The sequence below is a fragment of the Schistocerca americana genome, chromosome 3 (genome assembly GCF_021461395.2).
Source record: "Schistocerca americana isolate TAMUIC-IGC-003095 chromosome 3, iqSchAmer2.1, whole genome shotgun sequence".
Lineage (NCBI taxonomy): Eukaryota > Metazoa > Arthropoda > Insecta > Orthoptera > Acrididae > Schistocerca > Schistocerca americana.
This window is the reverse complement of record NC_060121.1, coordinates 618,115,182-618,136,472: the sequence shown is the minus strand read 5'-3', so window position 1 is coordinate 618,136,472 and position 21,291 is coordinate 618,115,182. Positions and strand designations below refer to the sequence as shown.

Here is a 21,291-nt window from a genome sequence, read left to right as displayed (position 1 = left end):
TGTCCGCCATCTCCAGGAACACTTTTCTGCTGCTACGTCCCAATGCAAACTGATACCAAGTCTGCAAAAAATCATCCTGTATAAGGCTCCGTAACGTACACAGCGCTTACGCCGCCCATCACAGTTGCTGTGCTCCAAGACTGGGCAGATGACGCTGCCCTTAGCAGAGCACCGGCAGCAACGGCACCTCGCACTCAGAGGGGAATGACATGGTTGTATTGACACCGGATGATTATGTTCTTAAAATGGATTTACTACTCCACGACACTAATTACAGAAGACTATTTAGGGCCACCAAAGAAAGGATTGAGCGAAAAAAAACTTTTCTAAAAGGCTTTGTCGTCAGAATATCTGCTTAGGAAACTTCAACCTGGTCCCGCTGTGGAGCCTACCTTGCAAGGTCTGCCTAAGTTACATATAGAAGTGCTTTCTCTAGCCCTATTGTTAGTAATCTGGGTGCACCCACTTATAATCTGGCGAAGTCTGTTCTCAGCCCATATTTTCACAAGTTTGAACATCGTATCTTCAATTCGATGGATTTTATTCGATGACTGAAATCTTTGAGGCTGCGTCCTCCGGATTTACTAGTGAGTTTTGATGTGATACCTCTGCTTACATGAGTCCTTCTGGAAAAGTGCATTTCGCCCGCATCTCGTGGTCGTGCGGTAGCGTTCTCGCTTCCCACGCCCGGGTTCCCGGGTTCGATTCCCGGCGGGGTCAGGGATTTTCTCTGCCTCGTGATGGCTGGGTGTTGTGTGATGTCCTTAGGTTAGTTAGGTTTAAGTAGTTCTAAGTTCTAGGGGACTGATGACCAGAGATGTTAAGTCCCATAGTGCTCAGAGCCATTTGAACCATTTGAACACCGTGCATTTCTTCACTGCCAAGCCTCCGTAGACATCATGCAAGTGCCTAAGAATATCTATGATGCTCTGGGTTTCCGCCAAAAGAAACTAAAGGACAGCTGTCTGCCTGGAATACACCTCGTTACAGATGCAATTTAGAAGGCTACTTATCGGAACTTCACGAAACTATAGACGCTGAAGCGAGAGTTTTTCACGATGTCCCACAACAAATTCCGCATCATTTCAACCGAAACTGGCCGAGAATAAAATGTGATCCATTTCTTATGGAACGCCTCTCGTACGATAATACTCCGCAAGCCACCTGATAGTGCGTGGTGGAGGGTACTCCTGATACTACTGTCTGCATGAAGAGTTGATGGAGCTTTGTCGTCATGTGCTGGTATCCACGTATTTTTCATTTAACTGAAATATTTTTGCACAGAATAATGGACTGGCTACGGGTAATTCTTTATCGCCAATAGTAGCTAACTTATTTATGGAGAACTTCGAGGATACGGCACTTAGGAGTTCAGCTTTGCAACCAACGGTCTTCTCGAGGTACATAGATGATACCTTTCTCGTTTGGCCGCGTGGACGTGATACTCTCAACAGATTTCTGGACCACTTCAGCTGACTTCAGCGCAGCATTAAATTTTGAAATGGATGCTGAAAATAATGAGATGCTCCCATTTTTGGACGTCAAGGTTCACAAAAAACAAAATGATATTCAGGGACATAGTGTTCATCGAAAGCCGACATATACCGATTCATACCTGCACCCTAAGAGTTGCCATCCACCATCCCAATCAAGTCGTGTCTTTAACACTCTATTCGCAGAGCATATGCCAATTCCGACACGGACAGTTTAACCCAAGAACTTGCACATTTGTCGGCAGTTTTAAGGAAAATGAATTATCTGAGAAGCAGATTCATCGGGCTACGGAATATGGAGAATGCATGAGGAGGAACATAAAACTATGGCCTTTATTCCTTGAGCTGGGTGCATGTCGTTGTGACTGAAAGAATTTTGAGGAGTTTTAACATGAAGAGCGTGTTCCATCCGCCTTTCAGTACTGGGGCACTATTCGGCTCTGGAAGGTAATGTAGGGCTTAGGAAGCATAGCATATACAAAATTCCGTGAGACTGCGAGAAGGATTACATCGGCCATTCGACCCGCACTGTTCAGGGCAGGTGCGTGGAACATCGCCATTATACGAGTCTCCAACAGACGAAAAAAACGGTGGTAGGAGAACACAGCTTAAACGAGGAACACGGGATGAAATTTGACGAGACTATGATAGTTGCCAACTTCGCCGGATTTTGGAACAGCATTCACAAAGAAGCAATTGAAATATGGTACGCAGACGATTTGAGTAATAGAGACAATGGCTTTTCTCTTAGCAAAACATGTAGCCTTGTATTATCCCGCATAAAAACAGAACGTTCTACGAAGCGGCCAGTCTAAATGTTTGAGTGCGCTATATTGTTGCCTCCGGTGTTCTGCTAAGTTCAGCACCACCTGCCCAGTCTTGAAGGGCAGCAATTGTGTCGGACGGCGCATGCGCCGTGTACGGTACAGGGGCCTACATAGTAGAATGTTTTGCAGACTTGGCATCAATTTGCAGCAGGACTCAACAGTAGCAGCGTGTTCCTGAAGATGGTGGACTGTTGGATCGCCGAAATATTGAATGAAGTGAATTTAGGATCCGGCAGCAAACCCGAGAAGACTTTCAATACTGGGTTATGCTGCGTCATTATATGGGATCGGTATTGCATTCGTAGGTACTTTGGTGTTTCCATTTTGCACTCATGATTTAGTGGGCGGAACGATTCAGCTCTCAACGTAGAAGCTTAATGGGTTCAAAGGGCAATATGAATTATTAATTTGTATGAGTCCACGTTGCGAGTGAAGCTGGTGCTATGCACCCGCAGGACAGTATGTCTAGTCTGTGTAAAATGTAACATGTATATTTCCAACATGCATGCATTCCTTTGTCAAACACCTGCAGCGAGGGTTTTGACCCTCGTTAGGCCAAAGAATGAAGCGAGAAGACGTGAGTTACTATGGAAGCATCAGATATTATTTGACAATGGTCAGTTAGTCTGTGTGTAGTTATAGGTTTGCTTAAAGACTATGGCTTTCCTGAGTTATTTTTTACAATGTAATAAAAACTTATACACCTTGCACCTCAAACCTTTTTAGAGTAAATCAGGTACAATTGCAAAAACATTTTTGGTGCAACACACGTTAAACAATGCCCACGAATAAACACGCCCCCTCGCTGATCTCGTGCTCTAGAAGCAGACTGTCGCCAGTAGTCAAAACGAAAAAAAATTACCACTTTCTACAGAGTTTCATATTTGTTCGAGTAGCAGTTACACTTGATTCTCGTGCAAATGTCAGTTGGTTGGTTGATTTGGAGAGGGAAGAAACAACAAGGTCGTCAGTCCCATCGGATTGGGGAAGGAAGTCGGCGGCGCCCTTTCCAAGGAACCATCCCAAAATCTGCCTGAAGTGATTTAGGGAAATCACGGAAAACCTAAATCAGCATGGCTGTAAGCAGGTTTGAACCGTCGCTCTCCCGAAAACGAGTCCAATGTGCTAATCACTGCCCTACCTTGCTCGGTGCAAATGTCAGTCCCGGGACTTTTTATCTATCTATTAAAGATTTTTATGCGTTATACTGATATAGCATCCTGCTTAGCTTATCTGTATTAAATTTCAAGCCAACGGTTATCGCAGTCAGCATGCGCGAAATTCTGTGCAGGCACTAGCTGTACGTATGCCACGCAAACTAAGGAATCCATTCCCAAATACAATTATCTGCTAGACAAAGCTATACTTCGGAGGATGAAAGAGTTAGTAGGGACAGACCGAAAAAGCTGACCCTACATTGTATATGACGTGCCCACAATATTTTACCTACTTCGCAAAATGTATGAAGGGAGGAAATCCATAGTTTTGGGTTCAAAGAATAGTGTATATATTAGGCTCCCTGCAAATCTGGAGGAAGGAACTCTAATGTTCTCACATAATAACTTGACGCTCTAATCCCCGGGGCGGGAACCCATTTCCATGATGTAATTCACTAACACACTGTGAAGGCACTCGACCCGAAGACATTGTTGTCTTCAGTGCGAAGACTGCTTTGATGCAGTTCACGTCGTTCTCTCCTGGGCAATTGTCTTCATCTCCGAATAACTATTGCAACGCTCATTCGTTTGAAGCCACTTCATGCATCTCTCTCTTGCTCTCTGTCAAATGTTTACGTGATCTACCTATCTAAACTTCAGTATTCTTCTGTAGCACCACATTTCAAAAGCTTTTATTCTCGTATTGTCTGAATTGCTAATCGTTAACGTTCCACTTCCATAAAGGCTACACATCAGACAACTAACTTCAAAAAAGATCTCCTACCGGTTAAATGTATATTCGATGTTAACAAATTACTTTTTTCTCAGAAAGATTTTTCTTGCCATTTTTCATAGTCTCTAATTTGGCCATCGTCAGTTACTTTATCGTCCACGTAGGAGAACTCATCTACTACTTTTAGTGTGTCGCTTCCCATCTATTTCCCTCAGCCATCATCCGGTTAAATTTGGTTATTTTCCATTACCCTTCTTTTTGTTTTATTGATGTTTATCTTATATCAACCTTTAAAGAAACTCTCCAATTCATTCAACGGCTCTTCCAAGTCCTTTGTGGTCTCTGACAGAATTACAATGTCATCAGCAATCCTCAAAGTTTTTATTTCTTGTCCCTGAACTTCTAATTTCTTCTCGAAATATTTCTTTGGTTTCCTTTACTACTAGCTCAATGTACAAATTAAATAACATCGGGGATAAGCTACAACCCTTACTCACTCCCTTCTCAACCACTGCTTCCCTCTCACGCTCCTCGACTCACAAATACCTTCTGGTTTCTGAACAACTTGCAAATAGTCATTCGTTCCCTGTATTTCACGCCTGCTGCATTTAGAATTTCAAAGAGTGTATCCCAGTCAACATTATGAAAAACTTTCTTTAAGTCTACAAATGTTATAAACGTGCGTTTGCCTTTCCGTAACCTATCTTCTAAGGGAATTTATACCGTCAATATTGCGCCACGTGTTCCTACATTTCTCTAAATCCAAACTGGTCTCTCCGAGGTCAGTTTCTACTAGTTTTTCCATTCTTCTGTAAAAAATTCGTAACAGTCTACACCAACTTTCTCTGTAATTGTAATTATTACATGCTTTCTGAAGTCTGAGTGTATTTTCCCTGTCTCATATATCTTGCATACCAAGTGGAGTGGTTTAGCATGGCTGGCTGTCTTAAAGATATCATCATTTCTGAGGGAATACCGGCTACTCCAGGGGCCTTGTTTCGTCTTAGGACTTTCAGCGCCCTGTCACATGATTCTAGCAGCATTATACATCTAATCTCATATTCAGCGATTTACTATTCCCTACTTGGAATATTGTCTTCAAGATTATTTCCGTATGTACACTCCTTCTATCTTCCAGTTTTCCCCTCTTTGCTTAGTTCTGGTTTTCCATCTGTGCTCTTGGTATTCAGACGACTGCTTTTCTTTTCTCCAAAGGCGTATCTGTCTTTATCTTAGTTAAACATGCTTCAATATACTTTCATTTGTGCTCTAGCCATTCAAGCTTAGCCATATTGCGCTTCCTGTCTGTCATTTTTTGGAGGTTTTTATTCCCTCTCACCTGCTTCATTTACTGCATTTTTATATTTTTCCTTTCCTCAATTAAATTCAATATCTCCTGTGGTAACCAAGATCTACTAAGCACTGTCTTTCTAACTGCTTGATTCTTCGCTGACTTCACTATTTCAACTCTCAAAACTATCCATTCATCTCCTATTGCATTTCTTTCCCCTGTTGTAGCCAAATGTTACCTAACACTCCCTGTGAAACTGTCAGCAACCTGTGGTTCTTTCAGCTTATCCAAGTCACTTTTTTCTTAATTTCCTACTTTTAAGCAATTTATTCAGTTTTAATCTACACTTGAAAACCACTAAATTGTGGTTACAGTCCAGAAGCTATATACAGTCAATGTAAATCGTGGAGCAGTCACTTGTCCCACATACACTATATAATCAAAAGTATCCGGACACCTGGCTGAAAATGACATACAAGTTCTTGACGACCTCCTTCGGTAATGCTGGAATTCAATAAGGTGTTGGCCCACGTTTGGCCTTGACGACAGCTTCCACTGTCGCAGGCATACGTTCAATCAGGTGCTGAAAGGATTCTTGGGGAATGGCAACCCATTCTTCACAGAGTGCTGCACTGAGGAGAGATATTGATGTCGGTCGGTGAGGCCTGGCACGAAGTCGGCGTTCCAAACCATCCCAAAGGGGTTCCGTAGGATTCAAGTCAGGACTCTGTGCAGGCCAGTCCATTACAGGGATGCTATTGTCATGTAACAACTCCGCCACAGGCCGTGCATTATGAACAGGTGCTTGATCGTGTTGAAAGATGCAATCACTATCCCCGAATTGCTCTTCAACAGTGGGAAGCAAGAACGTGCTTAAAACATCAATGTAGGCCTGTGCTGTGATAGAGCGCCGCAAAACAACAAGGGGTACAAGGCCCCTCCATGAAAAACACACCACTGCCTCCGAATTTTACTATTGGCACCACACACGCTGGCAGATGTTCACCGAACGTTCGCGAAACCAACACCCCGCCATCGGTTCACCACATTGTGTACCGTGATTCGTCACTCCGCACAACATTTTTCCACTGTTCAATCGTCCAATGTTTAAGCTCCTTACACCAAGCGAGACATCGTTTATCATTTACTGGCGTGTTGTGTGGCTTATGTCCAGTCGCTCGACCATGAAATCCAGCTTATGTACCTCCTAAGTGTCATAGTACTTGCAGTGGATCCTGATGCAGTCTGTAATTCCTGTGTGAAGGTCTGAATTGATGTCTGCCTATTACACATTACGACACTCTTCAACTGTCGGCGGTTTCTGTCAGTCAACAGACGACGTCGACCAGCACGCTTATGTGCTGTACTTGTCCCTTCACGTTACCACTTCACTACTACATCGGAAACAGTGGACCTACGGATGTTTAGGAGTGTGGAAATTTCGCATGTAGAAAAGCAATGACACCCAATCACCTGACCACTTTCCAATTCGGCGAGTTACGCGGAGCACCCAATTCTGCTCTCTCATTATGTCTAATAATTACTGAGGTCGCTGATACGTCTTCTCTGGCAGTTGGTGGCAGCACCATGCACCTGATATGAAAATGTATGTCTTTGGGGGTGTCCGGATACTTTTGACCACATAGAGTAGCTTTCCTTTACTGACTTGTTTCACTCGACAGACGCGAAAATCAAATATTCGGAAATTTAATAGCCAAGGACCACACTTTAAATATATCTGTATGTATATACGAGGTTTGTCCGGAAAATAATGTCTTTGTGTTACAAGTTGCAATCACCGCCAGGTGGGAATACTGCTGTAATCAATCCTGTCAACGCTCAGTTCGAGTCAGAGCACTCTGCGTGAAGGTGGGAGTGTGCGGCAGCTTGTTGACAGTTACCCTTTCTCACCTGCCTTCGGCATGGAGCTCTCTCTGATTGAGGAACAGCGCGTCAACATCAAGTTTCTTGCAAAGCTAGGCAAGAATGCCCGTGAGATTTTTGAGTGTTTGAGACAGGTTTACGGAGACAATTCTCTGAAAGAACCAACCGTGAACAAGTGGTTAAAAAGGTTCCGGGATGGCCGAGAAGAAGTGAACGATCACCGTCGCCCAGGACGCCCGTCGACATCGAGTTCCGATGCAAATGTTGAACGAATTCGGGCTTGTGTTCGTAAAGACCGTAGATTGACAGTCAGAATGATTGCTGACGAGCTGTCAGTCCCCAAGACAATCGTTCACGAAATCCTGACACAAAAACTTGAAATGGAGAAATTGTGTGCGAAAATCGTACCGAAGCTCTTGACGCCAGAACAGAAAGCAAAGATTCTCTGCCTCGTGATGAGTGGGTGTTGTGTGATGTCCTTAGGTTAGTTAGGTTTAAGTAGTTCTAAGTTATAGGGGACTGCTGACCATAGATGTTAAGTCCCATAGTGCTCAGAGCCATTTTTTAGAGAGCAAAGAGGGTTGAGTGCTGTGAGGATTGCTTGGAAGCAGAGGAACGAGGGGACTTTCTCAACCGAGCCATCACTAGAGACGAGTCCTGGTTTTACGAATTCGACGTGGAGCTCAAATCTCAAAGCAAGGAATGGAAACTAGCAGGACAGCCGAGAGCAAAAAAGTCGTGAAAACCAAGGTCCAATGTGATTCTAGGGGCATTGTTCACAGGGAATTTGTCCCTCCCGGCCAAAGAGTGAACGGAAATTTTTACGTTGAAGTTCTGACACGTCTCAGAGCTCGTATGGCCCGATTTCGACCGGAGTTGGCAAAAGGGGGCAGGTGGATCCTTCATCACGACAATGCGCCCGCTCACGCATCGCTCGTTGTGCGCGAGTTTTTGGCCCGAAGCTCAATCACCGTGACAGACCACCCGCCTTATTCACCCGATTTAGCCCCGTGTGACTTCTCCATGTTCCCGAAATGCAAAATGGTGCTTCGGGGGCGGCACTTGGGAGATGTGGAAGCCATCAAGGCGGAAACGACACGGCAACTGAACAACATCACAACTCAAGACTTTCAGCAATGATATCAACAGTGGAAACGGCGTTGGCAGAAGTGTATCGCGTCTCAGGGCGAGTACTTTGAAGGAGACCATATTGTAATACCTGAATAATTGTAAAATAAAGTTATTATTCAACTTTTATACGTATTTTCCGGACAAACCTCGCACATATGCGAACAACGACAATGGCGCTATTGCCAGATATACTTAACTCGTGGTTCTTAGCTACTAAATTTCCGAAGATGCGCGTGTCTGTCGAGTGAAGCATGTCAGTAAAGGTGAGATGCATGCGACTTGGGGCTGCTCCAAAATTCCAAAATTTTAATTTCTAAAGGTCGCTTTTTTTCCTTGCAGGCGACGCCTGCACTCACTGTACATAGAGTCGTTTCTCCCTCGGACCACACGATTATTAGGGAAGTACTGAGGGTCGCTAATATTGTTATAGAGTCGCAGCACCAAGCACTGGACATTGTCTTGAGGAGTATATGCATACATACGCATTTAGATGACAAAAGTCATGAGTACCTCCTAATATCGTGCTGGGCATGCTTTTGCCCAGCGCAGTACGTCAGCTCGGTTTCTTTTTTTTATTTTTATTTATTTTTTTATTAAATGGTGTTATCAAGTCTTTGGAAGTTTCCTGCCTCTATAGCCATCCATACTTGTGCAAGTGTTGCTGGTGCAGGATCTGTGCACGAACTGACCTTTCGATTGTGCCCCATAAATGTTCAACGAGATTCATATCGGTCGATCTTTGTGGATAATTCATTCGCTCGAATTGTCCAGAATGTTCTTCAAACCAACAGCGAACAACTGTCGACCGGTAACATGGCGCATCTTCATATAGTTTCATCGGTTTTTGGGGACATGAAGTCCATGAATGGCTGCAAATAGTCTCCAAGTAGCAGAACATAACCATTTCCTGTCAGTGGTTGGTTCAGTTGGAACAAGGATCCAGTTCATTCCTTGGAAGCAAAGCTCACACCATTATGGAGCCACCACCAACTTACACAGTGCCTTGTTGACAACTTGGGTACATGGCTTCGTGAGGTCTGCGCCACACTCGAACCGTACCATCATCTCTTATGAATTGAAATAGGGACTCATCCGACCAGGCCACGGTTTTCCAGTCGTCTAGGGTCCAACCTATATGGTCACACGCTCAGGAGAGGCACTGCAGGCGATGTCGTGCTGTTACCAAAGGCACTCACGTCGGTCGTCTGCTGCTATAAGTCATTAATGCCTAATTTCTCCCGCACTTTCGTGACAGATACGTTAGTCGTACGTTCCGCGTTGATTTCTACGGTTATTTCATGCTGGGTCGCTGTCTGTTAGCACTGAAAACTCTACACAAACGCCGCTGCTCTAGGTCATTAAGTGAAGGCCGTCAGCCACTGCCTTGTCTGTGGTAAGAGGTGATGCCTGAAATTTGGAATTCTTAGCACACTCTTGGCCTGTGGATCTCGGACAGTTGAATTCTCTCACGCTTTCCGAAATGAAATATGCTATCCTTATGTCTCCAACTACCATCCCGCGTTGAAAAACTATCAGTTTCCGTCGCACGCCCGTAATTTCGTCGGAAACCTTTACACATGAATCACCTGAGTACAAATGACAGCTCCGTCAATACGCTATCCATTTACATCTTGTGATAGCGATCCGACCTTCATCTGTATATGTGAATATCGCTATCTCCTGACTTAGTCAACTCACTGTAGATGTATGGTATTAATACAGCTTCATATTTTATTGTGACGAAAGTATTAAGTTGTAAACAAAAATATACCACACGAAAGAGTTGAGGAAAAGTCTGTAGGCCGGCCGCGGTGATCTAGCGGTTCTAGGCGCTCAGTCCGGAACCGCGCGACTGCTACGGTCGCAGGTTCGAATCCTGCCTCGGGCATGGATGTGTGTGATGTCCTTCGGTTAGTTAGGTTTAAGTAGTTCTAAGTTCTAGGGGACTGATGACCGCAGATGTTAAGTCCCATAGTGCTCAGAGCCATTCGAACCTTTTTTTTTTTTGAAAAGTCTGTATCTCAATATTAACGGAAAGTATCAGTGGAAAAATCGTTGAAGTTTCTTTCCGTGGTACACGTGGTTGAACATGATTGATGCAGTTATAATGCTGGATAGTATGTCTTCTGGATAGTCCAAGGAATGGCTTCACCGTGTAGGCGCCCATCTACGTGGCACCTGAATGATAACATTAGACAGCAATACCAGAACTGTATCCCACAAATACTTGATAATGAATAATTAATTGCTCACTTCTATAGAGAATGTTGCTTCAAGGAAAATATATTACACAATTAAGCTCTAAATTTCTTATTTTCTGATAATGTCGTCATAACGTAACAGTCTTTTTCCTCTTCGTTAGCAGTGCATATCATTTTGTAGTAGCTTTGTTGAAGATTAATGGCTTTCTCAATACTGGATCGTAACGCATTTTAGAAATTAAAGGTGTCTTCGCCGCTATCTGATGGCATGTCCTCACACTGTTTAGAGTGTCGCAGTCGCTCATCATGGGCACCACGGTCGTGGCCAACGCGCTGTCCTTCGCGCCCAACTTGCAGAAGGGCATCGACGCAGCTGCCAAAGTGTTTCACCTCCTGAGGCGGGAGCCCCGCATCACGGACCCAGCAAATCCCTCCAAGGAAATGCGCGTGAGTAACAGCCATGCTCTTGCCCATCATGACTCGCACAGGCAAGCTCTTGTTCAGGTACCTTCTCACTTGTTCTCTCTGATCATTTCATTCTAACCACATCTCTTAGTGCGATTTCCTGAAACTATGTTCATTTTTCTCAGATTTCAAAACAAGTCCACTCTTATTTCTGTGTTTAGTTTGTTCCCTTAAAGGGTTGAATGAACTGCAAAACAATTTTTTTCTAAACATAAGTCTTCCTGCTCCATTTCTTCGCGCCGTGTGCTGTCACAGACAACGTCTTTGGTAATCATCTTTACATATGCTGATGTTCGCTAATATTCGTATGCTCCGATTTTTATTTTCAGTTTCTCCTCATACTGCTGAATTACGGTTTCTGATTGTTTTATCATGTCCTCCGAAACTCTGATGCTTCTTCTAAGAAGACTGTATATCAGACGTCCTCGCCCTTTATTCCTAGTATTTCTGCTTATCTGTACCTTTATATGGTTTCTCGCTTCTCACCTTCCTTATTTTCGCTCTACGCAATGCTCCCTCTAGGACGATTCTAGGATGCATGGCTTTCTAGAGATCTCTCATCAATATTCTCGTTTCCTTTTTCCCTGCTGGAGCTAATACCATCTTCTTTGCCTATATATTATAATCCATTCATTCTAAATGGCCATACGACAATAACCTTTTCCTATCAGTAACTTCAATTAAGTTCGCTTCTAGTCCCACCATTTTTTTTTATTTCTTCATTTAAGTTGTCGTTTAATAGTGAAACTCTTGCACTTCGTCTCCTGTAATCATTTTCCATGGACAGCAGTTGATCTTTTTCTGTCTTTCTTATTTTCTAAACCTCTGACTCGTATGTTCATGTGCTTCCTACTATTGTTTTGTCTATAACATTCCTTTCTAAATATACCTATAAATTTTGTCGCAGCACAGTTTACGCTGTGTGCTGAACGTCATTGCTTTCCACTTCTGTTTTATTCGCAAATGAGGAATGGAAAGAAGAGTGACTGCAGTTCTCCAAGTAAGCGCTCTCTCCTTTTCTTTCAAATTATATGTTTTCGTGTTAAGCATACGAAATTTGATTTACTCTTCTTGGGACAATCAATCTCTAGATCGTAACAAATAATAACAATGTGCAACGCCTCTTTTGTGACGTCCGTCGCTGCAATGAAATGGAAAGTGTTCTAGCGCCTGTAGAATAAACTCAGCACAAAATATCTAATTCTTCACTAAATTTATTCTGTCTCTGTAATTTACGCTACGCAACAGTTTTGTCATTCTGGCGAGGAAGGAGGCTCGGTGGAACGAGGGCTTAGTAAATCATGTCCTTCGTGGATGAATTTACATTTCCTTTAAATTCAGGAAGTAAATCTCAATCTGCATTTACTACAACTGAAAATGTCTGGGCATTCCGCCTGTTCCTAGACATTTGAGGATAGTGGCAGCTCCAGTGAAGAAGAACATCTTTTGTGAAGTATATTAGTGGTGTCTGTTCCACTAACACTTTTATTTGTGTTAGTAGATCTTGTTTCGTTTTCTTCACTGTCATTCGATACTGAATTTAAGCAACAGTACCCTTTATAGTATCCACATGAGAAATAATTTTCTCGTTTTCGTAATTATATTTTTCATTTTTGGTTTTTGTACATATTATTTCATTCCATTGCTTAGTATTTATTGAGAAATATAGTAATACTGTAAGGAGTAATACGGTGAGCGAATTAAAAGTCAGGTGGTCGTCTGCTTAGGAGACGCGTGGAGAGGTGCAGTACGAGTCGGTGGAGTTCGCGTATCCCACGCGGCTCACCACAATGGTGCTGCGTGGGCTCAGAATGGAGGTGCAGCCAGGTCAGACGGTGGCGCTGGTGGGGCCCTCTGGCTGCGGCAAGTCCACCTGCATACAGCTGCTCGAGAGGTTCTACGACCCCATTTCTGGCATTGTGGTGAGTAATCGCCTCCGACGTACCGCAAGCTTTCTTATTCAATTCTGGTTTCGTCACTAATGTTATTACACTCCTTCAACAGCAACATGTCGCACACAACATGATGTTTAAATCTGCTATCACAGAGAACGAGGTCTGATTCCTAGGAGAAAAAGACAACCCAATAAATTCTAATTAAAATATGTACTGGACTGGCATTTACACAAAATGTTGTACGGTGCATATCTACTGAACAGTGTTTTGGAGTGATTATTTGTTCTAGAGACTTCTGTACTAGACCACAGGCAGTACGAAACAAACGCTTTTCGGTGTGTAATACACCTAGTGCATCTTCAGTCATTCATGTGTAAAGGTTGACGAGTAGTGTACAGTTCAACAGGGCATGTAGCATGACATGTGCAAAATATGGAACATTATTTCAATATGGAACATGGAGACACGATGTTAATGTGTAGACATGCAAGGTGTGAAAAAATGTTCCTGCATCGGGAACATTTTCTGTACACGAAACTTACTACCTGTAGCACCGCATTGTTGCGTGCATGAGACACACTCAGTACTACTGGAGAAACAAGCCTTACAATAGAAAGGGATTAAAAAATCTTGCCTGCAATAAAATATTTATTTGCAGTGGTTACTGGGTTCGGTTAGAAAGTGACCATCTTCAGACCCTTTATACCGAGATGAAAGCGGTGGGAAGAACGGGCAGGCGTTGTGACTCCACGATTGGCAATTGCTCACATTCTTACCGAAACCGGTAACCGCTGCAAATAAATATTTTATGGCGCCCAAAATTGTTTCTAATTTATTCTAGCCAGACCGCTGTTTTTCTCCATGAGAAATGTTCTAAAAAATTACAGAGCCTTACAATGTGTAGATTACGATCCAGCTACGAGCACACGACAAGCGATATGTGAAATGCATGTACGTGGCCTGTCTGGAACATTTTTAGTAACATGTCTTATATAGTACCAGCAAAGAGAATAGGGAGTAATAGACACTGGTTTCTACCTGTGCTCAGAATACTTCTTAACGTGATATGACCACTACCACACGGATAATTATATCGTCCGCTTCACTCGTCTTCTAGGCCATACTTAGACGACCTGTAACCATGAATTTACAAAACTTCTCAGAATGAAAGATGCTAATCTCCATGGTAAGGTTGCACGTAATCGTTAACGCAGATTCGGACCGTATTTGTAGCGTGGTATTATACTAACATCATCCTCCCATTCACGCTACCGCGACGGCTGAAAGGAGAACAATGCTTGACCTGTAGAACACGCTGCGTATCACGTTCCAAAATGTGGCCCTAGCAGTTATCTGCGCTGCACAGTGGACAGAATGCTAGAAATCATTCCCAAATGCAAAACAAATAAGTAAATTTAGATGGATTGAAAGAATGCTAATTTTTAAATTAAACCCTGGCGGACCAAAGTGAACACGTTTCATTTGTGTACTAAGGTGTTCAATTCGTGTGCCGTAGAAAATACATGAATACGAGGCAAAATTCTGCAGATGTGATGCAGTTTTGACAATATGTAAGTTATTTACTACGACTAAACGTGGAATAGTGACTACACGTGTTTATTTAATTTAAATGTCAGTCTCTACATAAAATTTCCAAGTACTCTCGCCCTGTTTATTTGTTTGCTAGTTTACAGTATGTGGAACTTTTTAAAAATAGCTGCGGATGTTTTTCTGTTTTCCTTTTATGACATGAAATCTAGCTGTTCCAAAAACTGATTCACATCACAAATAACATTGGTGATAAATTTACAGTTAATGTAAACAAACTATTAGTAAGATAATTACCCAATAATACAGAGGCAGAATCGTCCATATTATGTTATAGCATGAATGTGGCAATTATAAACACATGGAAACCTTACAGAAGCTATTCTTTAAGGCAATTGGAAGTGACAATCATTTTCAAGGAAATTCGACTGCGATTTTAACAAAAATTCAATACTGTCTCATTACTAGTATATCACACTTTTCATAATTCCTCGTTCGCGAACGCCAAGTCAACTAAATTAAGTAGTCCCACATTGGACTTCCACTCTAGTAGTGAACCCCATAAACATAGTAGAAGAATAGAAAAAACAACACACGCGGGAGAAATTGGCAATATGAAAGCAGTTCACTGGGTATTTCGTATGATTTCAAACAAATGAAATTTTGCAAGCAAATCACGGACCCCACTTTGCATCCACCATTTCAGTTTTCATAAAGTACTTTTACGGCATTATTTATAAATATGAAATACATTCCTTCAGTCCATATAGTTTCAAGACTTGATTAATTAAAAAACTAAGAAAAAGTAAGATAGTGGTGTTCCACGTAGTCTCCCCCAAACTGTGTACAATGCACAGACCGCCCCACACAACCATGCGAAACTGTCTGAGAGGCCCTCCTCTGGGATATTGTTCGACTCGCGCATCCCATTGGCGTGAACGTGGGCGGTTATGTGGTCAAAGCGTTGAGGCTTCATGCGAATTTCAGCACTTCGTCGTGTTGTGTTAGGTTCGCATTGACAATATTAAGTCTCAACATCCGTGATGACTTTTTACAGAAAAGAATTGTCCGCGTTTTGCATTTCAGTCAAGTCGCGGCAGGCAATCACAGTCGTTGTTTCTGTTCGGAAGGCAGGTCAGACACTGAACCCACTTTTTCTTGAGAATACTGTGAGAATGTAATTAACACGTGATTTAGAGATGTTTCCCCATTGCGATTTGTGACACAGCAACGTTGAGTCAGCGTGTAAAAAAACTAAAGATACAAAACTTTAAAGTAGAATAGATAAAAGGAGACACTTTTTATGTGGCAAAAGTTGCGCAGGTGCTGCCTTATCTCTATAGTATTGCATGAGAGTTTTGACGCTAATGACAATCAGAGGCAGAGTGACAGTGTGTGGATATTATTTCAGAAATGTTCCTAAAAATGTCGACCATTTACATTAATGCCTAACTGAATTTTGCGTGCTAATAATAACTGTCCAACACGCTCAAACCAACCAGCTGTTTTTCAAATAATGGCTGCAGCTTCAGCCAGATGGGCAACTGTCTCTTCTAGAGTGTTCATCTCAGTCTCATACACAAAACGCTTCATCTGCCTCCACAAAAAGAAAGATAGAGAAGTCAAGTAAAGTCTCTAAAACAATATTCATCACATGATACTTCGAACACCCGCTCTGACTCTATGCCTAGAGGGGAAACGGCGCACTTGTGAAACATCTTTATCAAATAAAGAAGTATTTCTTTTTTCTCCTCTAGACACTAAATTTTTGTGAACGTAATTTTTATACTCTATAAAAAAACTGAGCACCCAGAAGACATGGTCGGACGTCAGTGTAGCTTCATACGCGTACACACCGTCGGCAGGTAGATCAACACTCAGATCTGCAATCCTCTGTGTCACCTAGAAAGCCTACCAAAGTGTATTAATGCTGTAACTCTTCAGGATTTCCTGGCAATCTGTTGACACTTTGAAAAAAAAAAAAAAAAAAAAAAAAAAAACGGAACATCTACCGGATGTTCGCGTCGTTCTCGCACTATATTTTGGCGGTGTAACTCGATGGTTTCTTCATGTGCTACCAGAGAATGGTCCTTGGGTGTTTTTTTTTTCACTTTTCATTCCCTTCCCTGAAGGGGTTGGGCATGGTGTTTGAGGGCTTGCATTAGCCTGTTCACCCTTTTGTTGTACTGGCACATTTCGTTTATTTATTTGTTCAGCTTTCTTGCAATTGTGCAGTTGATCATTTTTACAATATAGAATACAAAATTTTAAGTCATATTGAAATACAGTACCAGTGCTATATTTGTAGAATATTTTACATCATGATTATTCCATGTATCATATTGGAACACATTAACATACAATAAAGTTAGTAGAATACAATAAAAATATAGTACAATTGTGGTGTTGATTCATTTTATGTGTGTGAGTGGTGGTGTTGTTGTTTTATGCTACTACTTATGGAATTTATTCCACTTTTCTTTATATTGTCCGGTATAGGTGGGAGGCGAGGATAATTTGAAGACATACAACTACTTTGATTATAGAATTGAATTTAGAGAGCTGTTGTCAATTGGGCGTTTAAGGTGCACTTCTGTTTACATCAGCTCCTCCGGTCACCTTAGGGGGATGACTTTCGTGGCAGGGGTGAACATTTACATATTGTATGTACTTTTTTAATTTTTTTAAATCTATGCTACATTTTATGTATAGCTTAATTCTACTTTTTATATGCGTGCGTGTGTGTGTGTTGGGGAGGGGGGGGCGCCTTCGTATGTTTTATAGGGCTAGTTTCTCTGTCTTTGGTTCAGGTGTGGGGGAAGTGGAATGTCTTGGGTTAAGAGTTCCATGGTAATGGCCAGGTCTGGGTGTTCCTGGCTGGTGTTGTATGCTACTGTACGCGCTGGGTCGATGTATTTGAATTTTGGTCCCCTGTTCACTCTTGTCTTGTTGTCAGGATGTCTTCCATGTCTGGACGTTTCGTTAACATGTGTCTCCCGTAGTTTGCTCTGAGTTTAGTTAGCCTGGCCTGTAGCGGCTCCACGCCAGTGGTGTCATATACGTCGTCACTGGGCTTGAGCCTGGCAGTCTTGAAATGAGCCGGCCGCAGTGGCCGAGGGGTTCTAGGCGCTTCAGTCCGGAACTGCGCTGCTGCTACGGTCGCAGGTTCGAATCCTGCCTCGGGCATGGATGTGTGCGATGTCCTTAGATTAGTTAGGTTTAAGTAGTTCTACGTCTAGGGGACTGATGACCTCAGATGTTAAGTGCCATAGTTCTTAGAGCCATTTAGTCTTGAGATGCTGCGTAAGAGACGTCTCTTGTTCGAATAAAGTCGTTCTGCTACCGGTTTACGCAGGCCCCCTAAGAGGGCTGCAGAATATTCTATCACAGGTCTAATGTACGTTTAGTAGGTGTGGATTGCAGTTTGGTCGTCAGATCCGTGAAATCGTCCTTGTATTCGTCTGATTAGGCCTTGTCTTTTTCTTGTCTTGTTTAGCAGGTATGTCAGGCGTGTTTTCCAATTTAGATATTTGTCTAGGTACGCACCTATGTGCCTGGAAGTGTCATTAAGCCTTAGTGGGGTGTTCCAGAGCTTCAGTTGAATGTCATTTGTGTTTTGTTTTCGTTTTTTGTCAGGTGTCTGTGTCTAAACAAAACCTTTTGGGTTTGGACGGATCCTCCATTTTTCCATCCAGGTTTGTAGTCGTTGTAGGTAGGTCTGTGTCTTACGTTGCACGTTTGTCACCTTCAATTCTGTACACCAGTAGGCGGTGTCGTCAGCGTAAAGTCATACCGTTTCTGTATGAGTTGTTATCGATGGTACGTCAGCCGTGCAAAGCGCGTATAGTAGAGGAGACAAGATGCCTCCTTGTGGCACTCCTGCTTGGGGTGTAAATTCTTGAGAGGAAGCACCGCCCGCCTAGGCCGCGGCGCGGTCGGCAGTGGGAACACCAGCGGCCAGAGAGGACCATAGGAGCCGCGTCTGGTGCAAGCGGACCGCGGAGGGAGCAGGCGATGCGGCGCGGACCGGCTAGGGAGCGCCAAGCACCTAACATGCACAAATACTGCATTCGATCCGCCCAAGGACCATTCTCGGGTAGCACCCGAAGAAGACAGCGAGTTACGCCGTCGAGATACCGTGCGAGAACGACGCGAACATCCGACAGAAGTCCCGTTTTTTTTTTCAAAATCTATTAATGCTGTTTGTATTGTAACACAGACCAGGCAAGGTATATAAGGAGTGTGTACAGCGTCAGATGTTGGGCGATCACTGCGAAGGACACGGGCACGGCGCATACGTATGAGACAACGTTATCAGCACCTGATGAATTATTGTCGGTCTGCATTCGTCTGGCTGGTCGAATCGAGCAATTCAGATTTGTGTGACTTCCGGATGTGACAGTGCTCCAGTACTGGACTATAGGAACGTGAGGGCAGGCATGCTTGTCGTCAGGGTCCCGGCCGACTAAGTCTGTCCAACCACAAGGGAGCTTCGCCATACTGTACACCAAGGACATCGTCAGCTCTTCACATCTGCGCCTGCCGCCAAGGACAAGTAATGGACTCCACGCGACATCCTGTGTCATCCTACACCACTGGTCGGAGACCAGCAGCAGCTATACTAGGGAGTTATCGTTCCATACGTTAACACGAAATATAAACGACTGCGTGCAGTGTGGTGCCATGACTGAGGTGTATGGACTGCTGAAGAACGGCGTCGCGACGACTATCTGACCTGCACTACTATGGATGTACATCATTGTTACAATATTTTGGACAGCCATATCTGTGTTTCACGTGGCGACACGTTGCGGGGAGCTTCCGGTCACAGCTGATTGTGACCAAGGGAGTTCTGACTGCACAATGGTGTGGCACGGACGTGCTGCGTTCTCACGTGTTTCCTGTCGTGTGAGAGTATCGTGGTGCGATTTTTCAAAACAGCCATTCTCGCCCACACATGGCACGTGTCTCAACTCTCTGTGTCATGTTGAGGTACACCCGTGAGCAGCACAATTCTTTAGATCCATCCCCGATAGAATATGTCTGGGGTACCCTCACAGGTCAACTCTGTCCCAGTATCCACGGTACCAAGGAACAGTTAACAATTGACAATTGCTCCAGGAAAGCGTACAACGGCATCACGACGCTCTTCCCAACTGAATCAGTGGATGCATCCACGACAGACGTGGTGCAACATCATACTGGTATATGGGCTCATACTACCTAGTTCTTTGTGAATACGACATGATTTTCAAATCATCGAACTAACACCACACACCCTCTCAGCCAGAGATGTTTCGTTTCCCCGTCTCATTCCGGGTGCTTCACTTTCTGTCAGGTAGTGTATTCACCACATTAGAAGGAGCTGCGGTAAAGCAATAAGATTTACTTGTGATTGTATTTAATTTCTATAACTGTACGTAAATATTTAAGATGACGCCATCAAAAGCTTCGTAACCAATTGCAAAGAAAATAAACAGCCTACTCATCTGAATGGACGTTAGTTTGAAAATAGAATAAGTGCTCCGAAAGAAAATAATTCATTGGTAAAGCTCCCATTGTACAGTGTCACCGAGGCAACAAGATTGTCATTTCCAATTTCCTGCTTGAAATATGCCAGAAATTTCAAATCGATTTTTGCCCATCATCTAAAATTCAACTGAGAACCCTGGATAGGAACGTATAGTCTGTGTGGAAACCACTTCTACTTCTAGTATGAGGTCTCAATTTGACAGTGCATCCCAAATTCCCTTGCGTTAGTGGACAAGACTCTTCTGCTCTGCCATAGACTTCTTTCCTTCCTGTTTCTTTTCATGTGTCAGTAGTCCTTTTTTCATCCACTAATTTCCTTGTAAGCATTTCATGTGAATAAAATTCTTGTGGCGAACGTTACTCATTTTCTGAAGCCTTGAGATTAGTGCACAGCCAGCCGGAGCGGCCGAGCGGTTTTAGGCGCTACAGTCTGGAATCGCGCGACCGCTACGGTCGCGGCTTCGAATCCTGCCTCGGGTATGGATGTGTGTGATGTCCTTCGGTTGTTATGTTTAAGTAGTTCTACGTTCTAGGGGACTGATGACCTCAGAAGTTAAGTCCCATACTGCTCAAATCCATTTGAACCATTAGTGCACATTCACGAAGTGATTTCTGAGAACTCTTCGGTTTTCTGTTTCAGTCCATGGACGGAAGAGACGTGTCCTCGATACTGATGTCGGAGCTGCGTGCTCCGCTCGGCATCGTGTCTCAGGAGCCGGTTCTTTTCGACAGGACGGTCGCAGAGAACATCGCATACGGAGACAACACCAGAACAGTGCCCATGGCGGAGATCATTGAGGCTGCCAAGAAGTCCAACATCCACAACTTCATCGCCTCACTGCCTCAGGTACTGCAATCATTTAACGTGGTAGTACAACTCAAATTCCACTACACTAGGCAAATAAGTTACATATAAGAATTTGTAATTTCTATTACTAATTAATAATTTATTGGCTATCGGTTTTCACCACGTCAGTTGTCAAATTTGTGGAAAATATAAACTTTCCGCACAAAATATTAATCAGCCCCTTAAAAGAGCCCACGGTCATTGTGGAGCGCTGTAGATGGTGCACAGCTGGTACCTGTCGGTCACGTGATCCTCTACCCTGAAGTAAGTCATGGTAATAAAGTATT

The 21,291-nt window shown here is 43.3% G+C and overlaps 1 protein-coding gene across 1 annotated transcript in view; it reads left to right on the top strand.

Moving 5' to 3' along the window:
• Positions 1 to 21,291, top strand: part of LOC124607104 (ATP-dependent translocase ABCB1-like) — a 185,515-nt gene that overhangs the window by 148,026 nt on the left and 16,198 nt on the right. Inside the window, exons 19-21 of the mRNA XM_047139301.1 lie at positions 11,005 to 11,164; positions 12,910 to 13,104; positions 20,798 to 21,004. Coding sequence (XP_046995257.1) covers positions 11,005 to 11,164; positions 12,910 to 13,104; positions 20,798 to 21,004 — 562 coding nt within the window. The remainder of the gene's footprint in view (positions 1 to 11,004; positions 11,165 to 12,909; positions 13,105 to 20,797; positions 21,005 to 21,291) is intronic.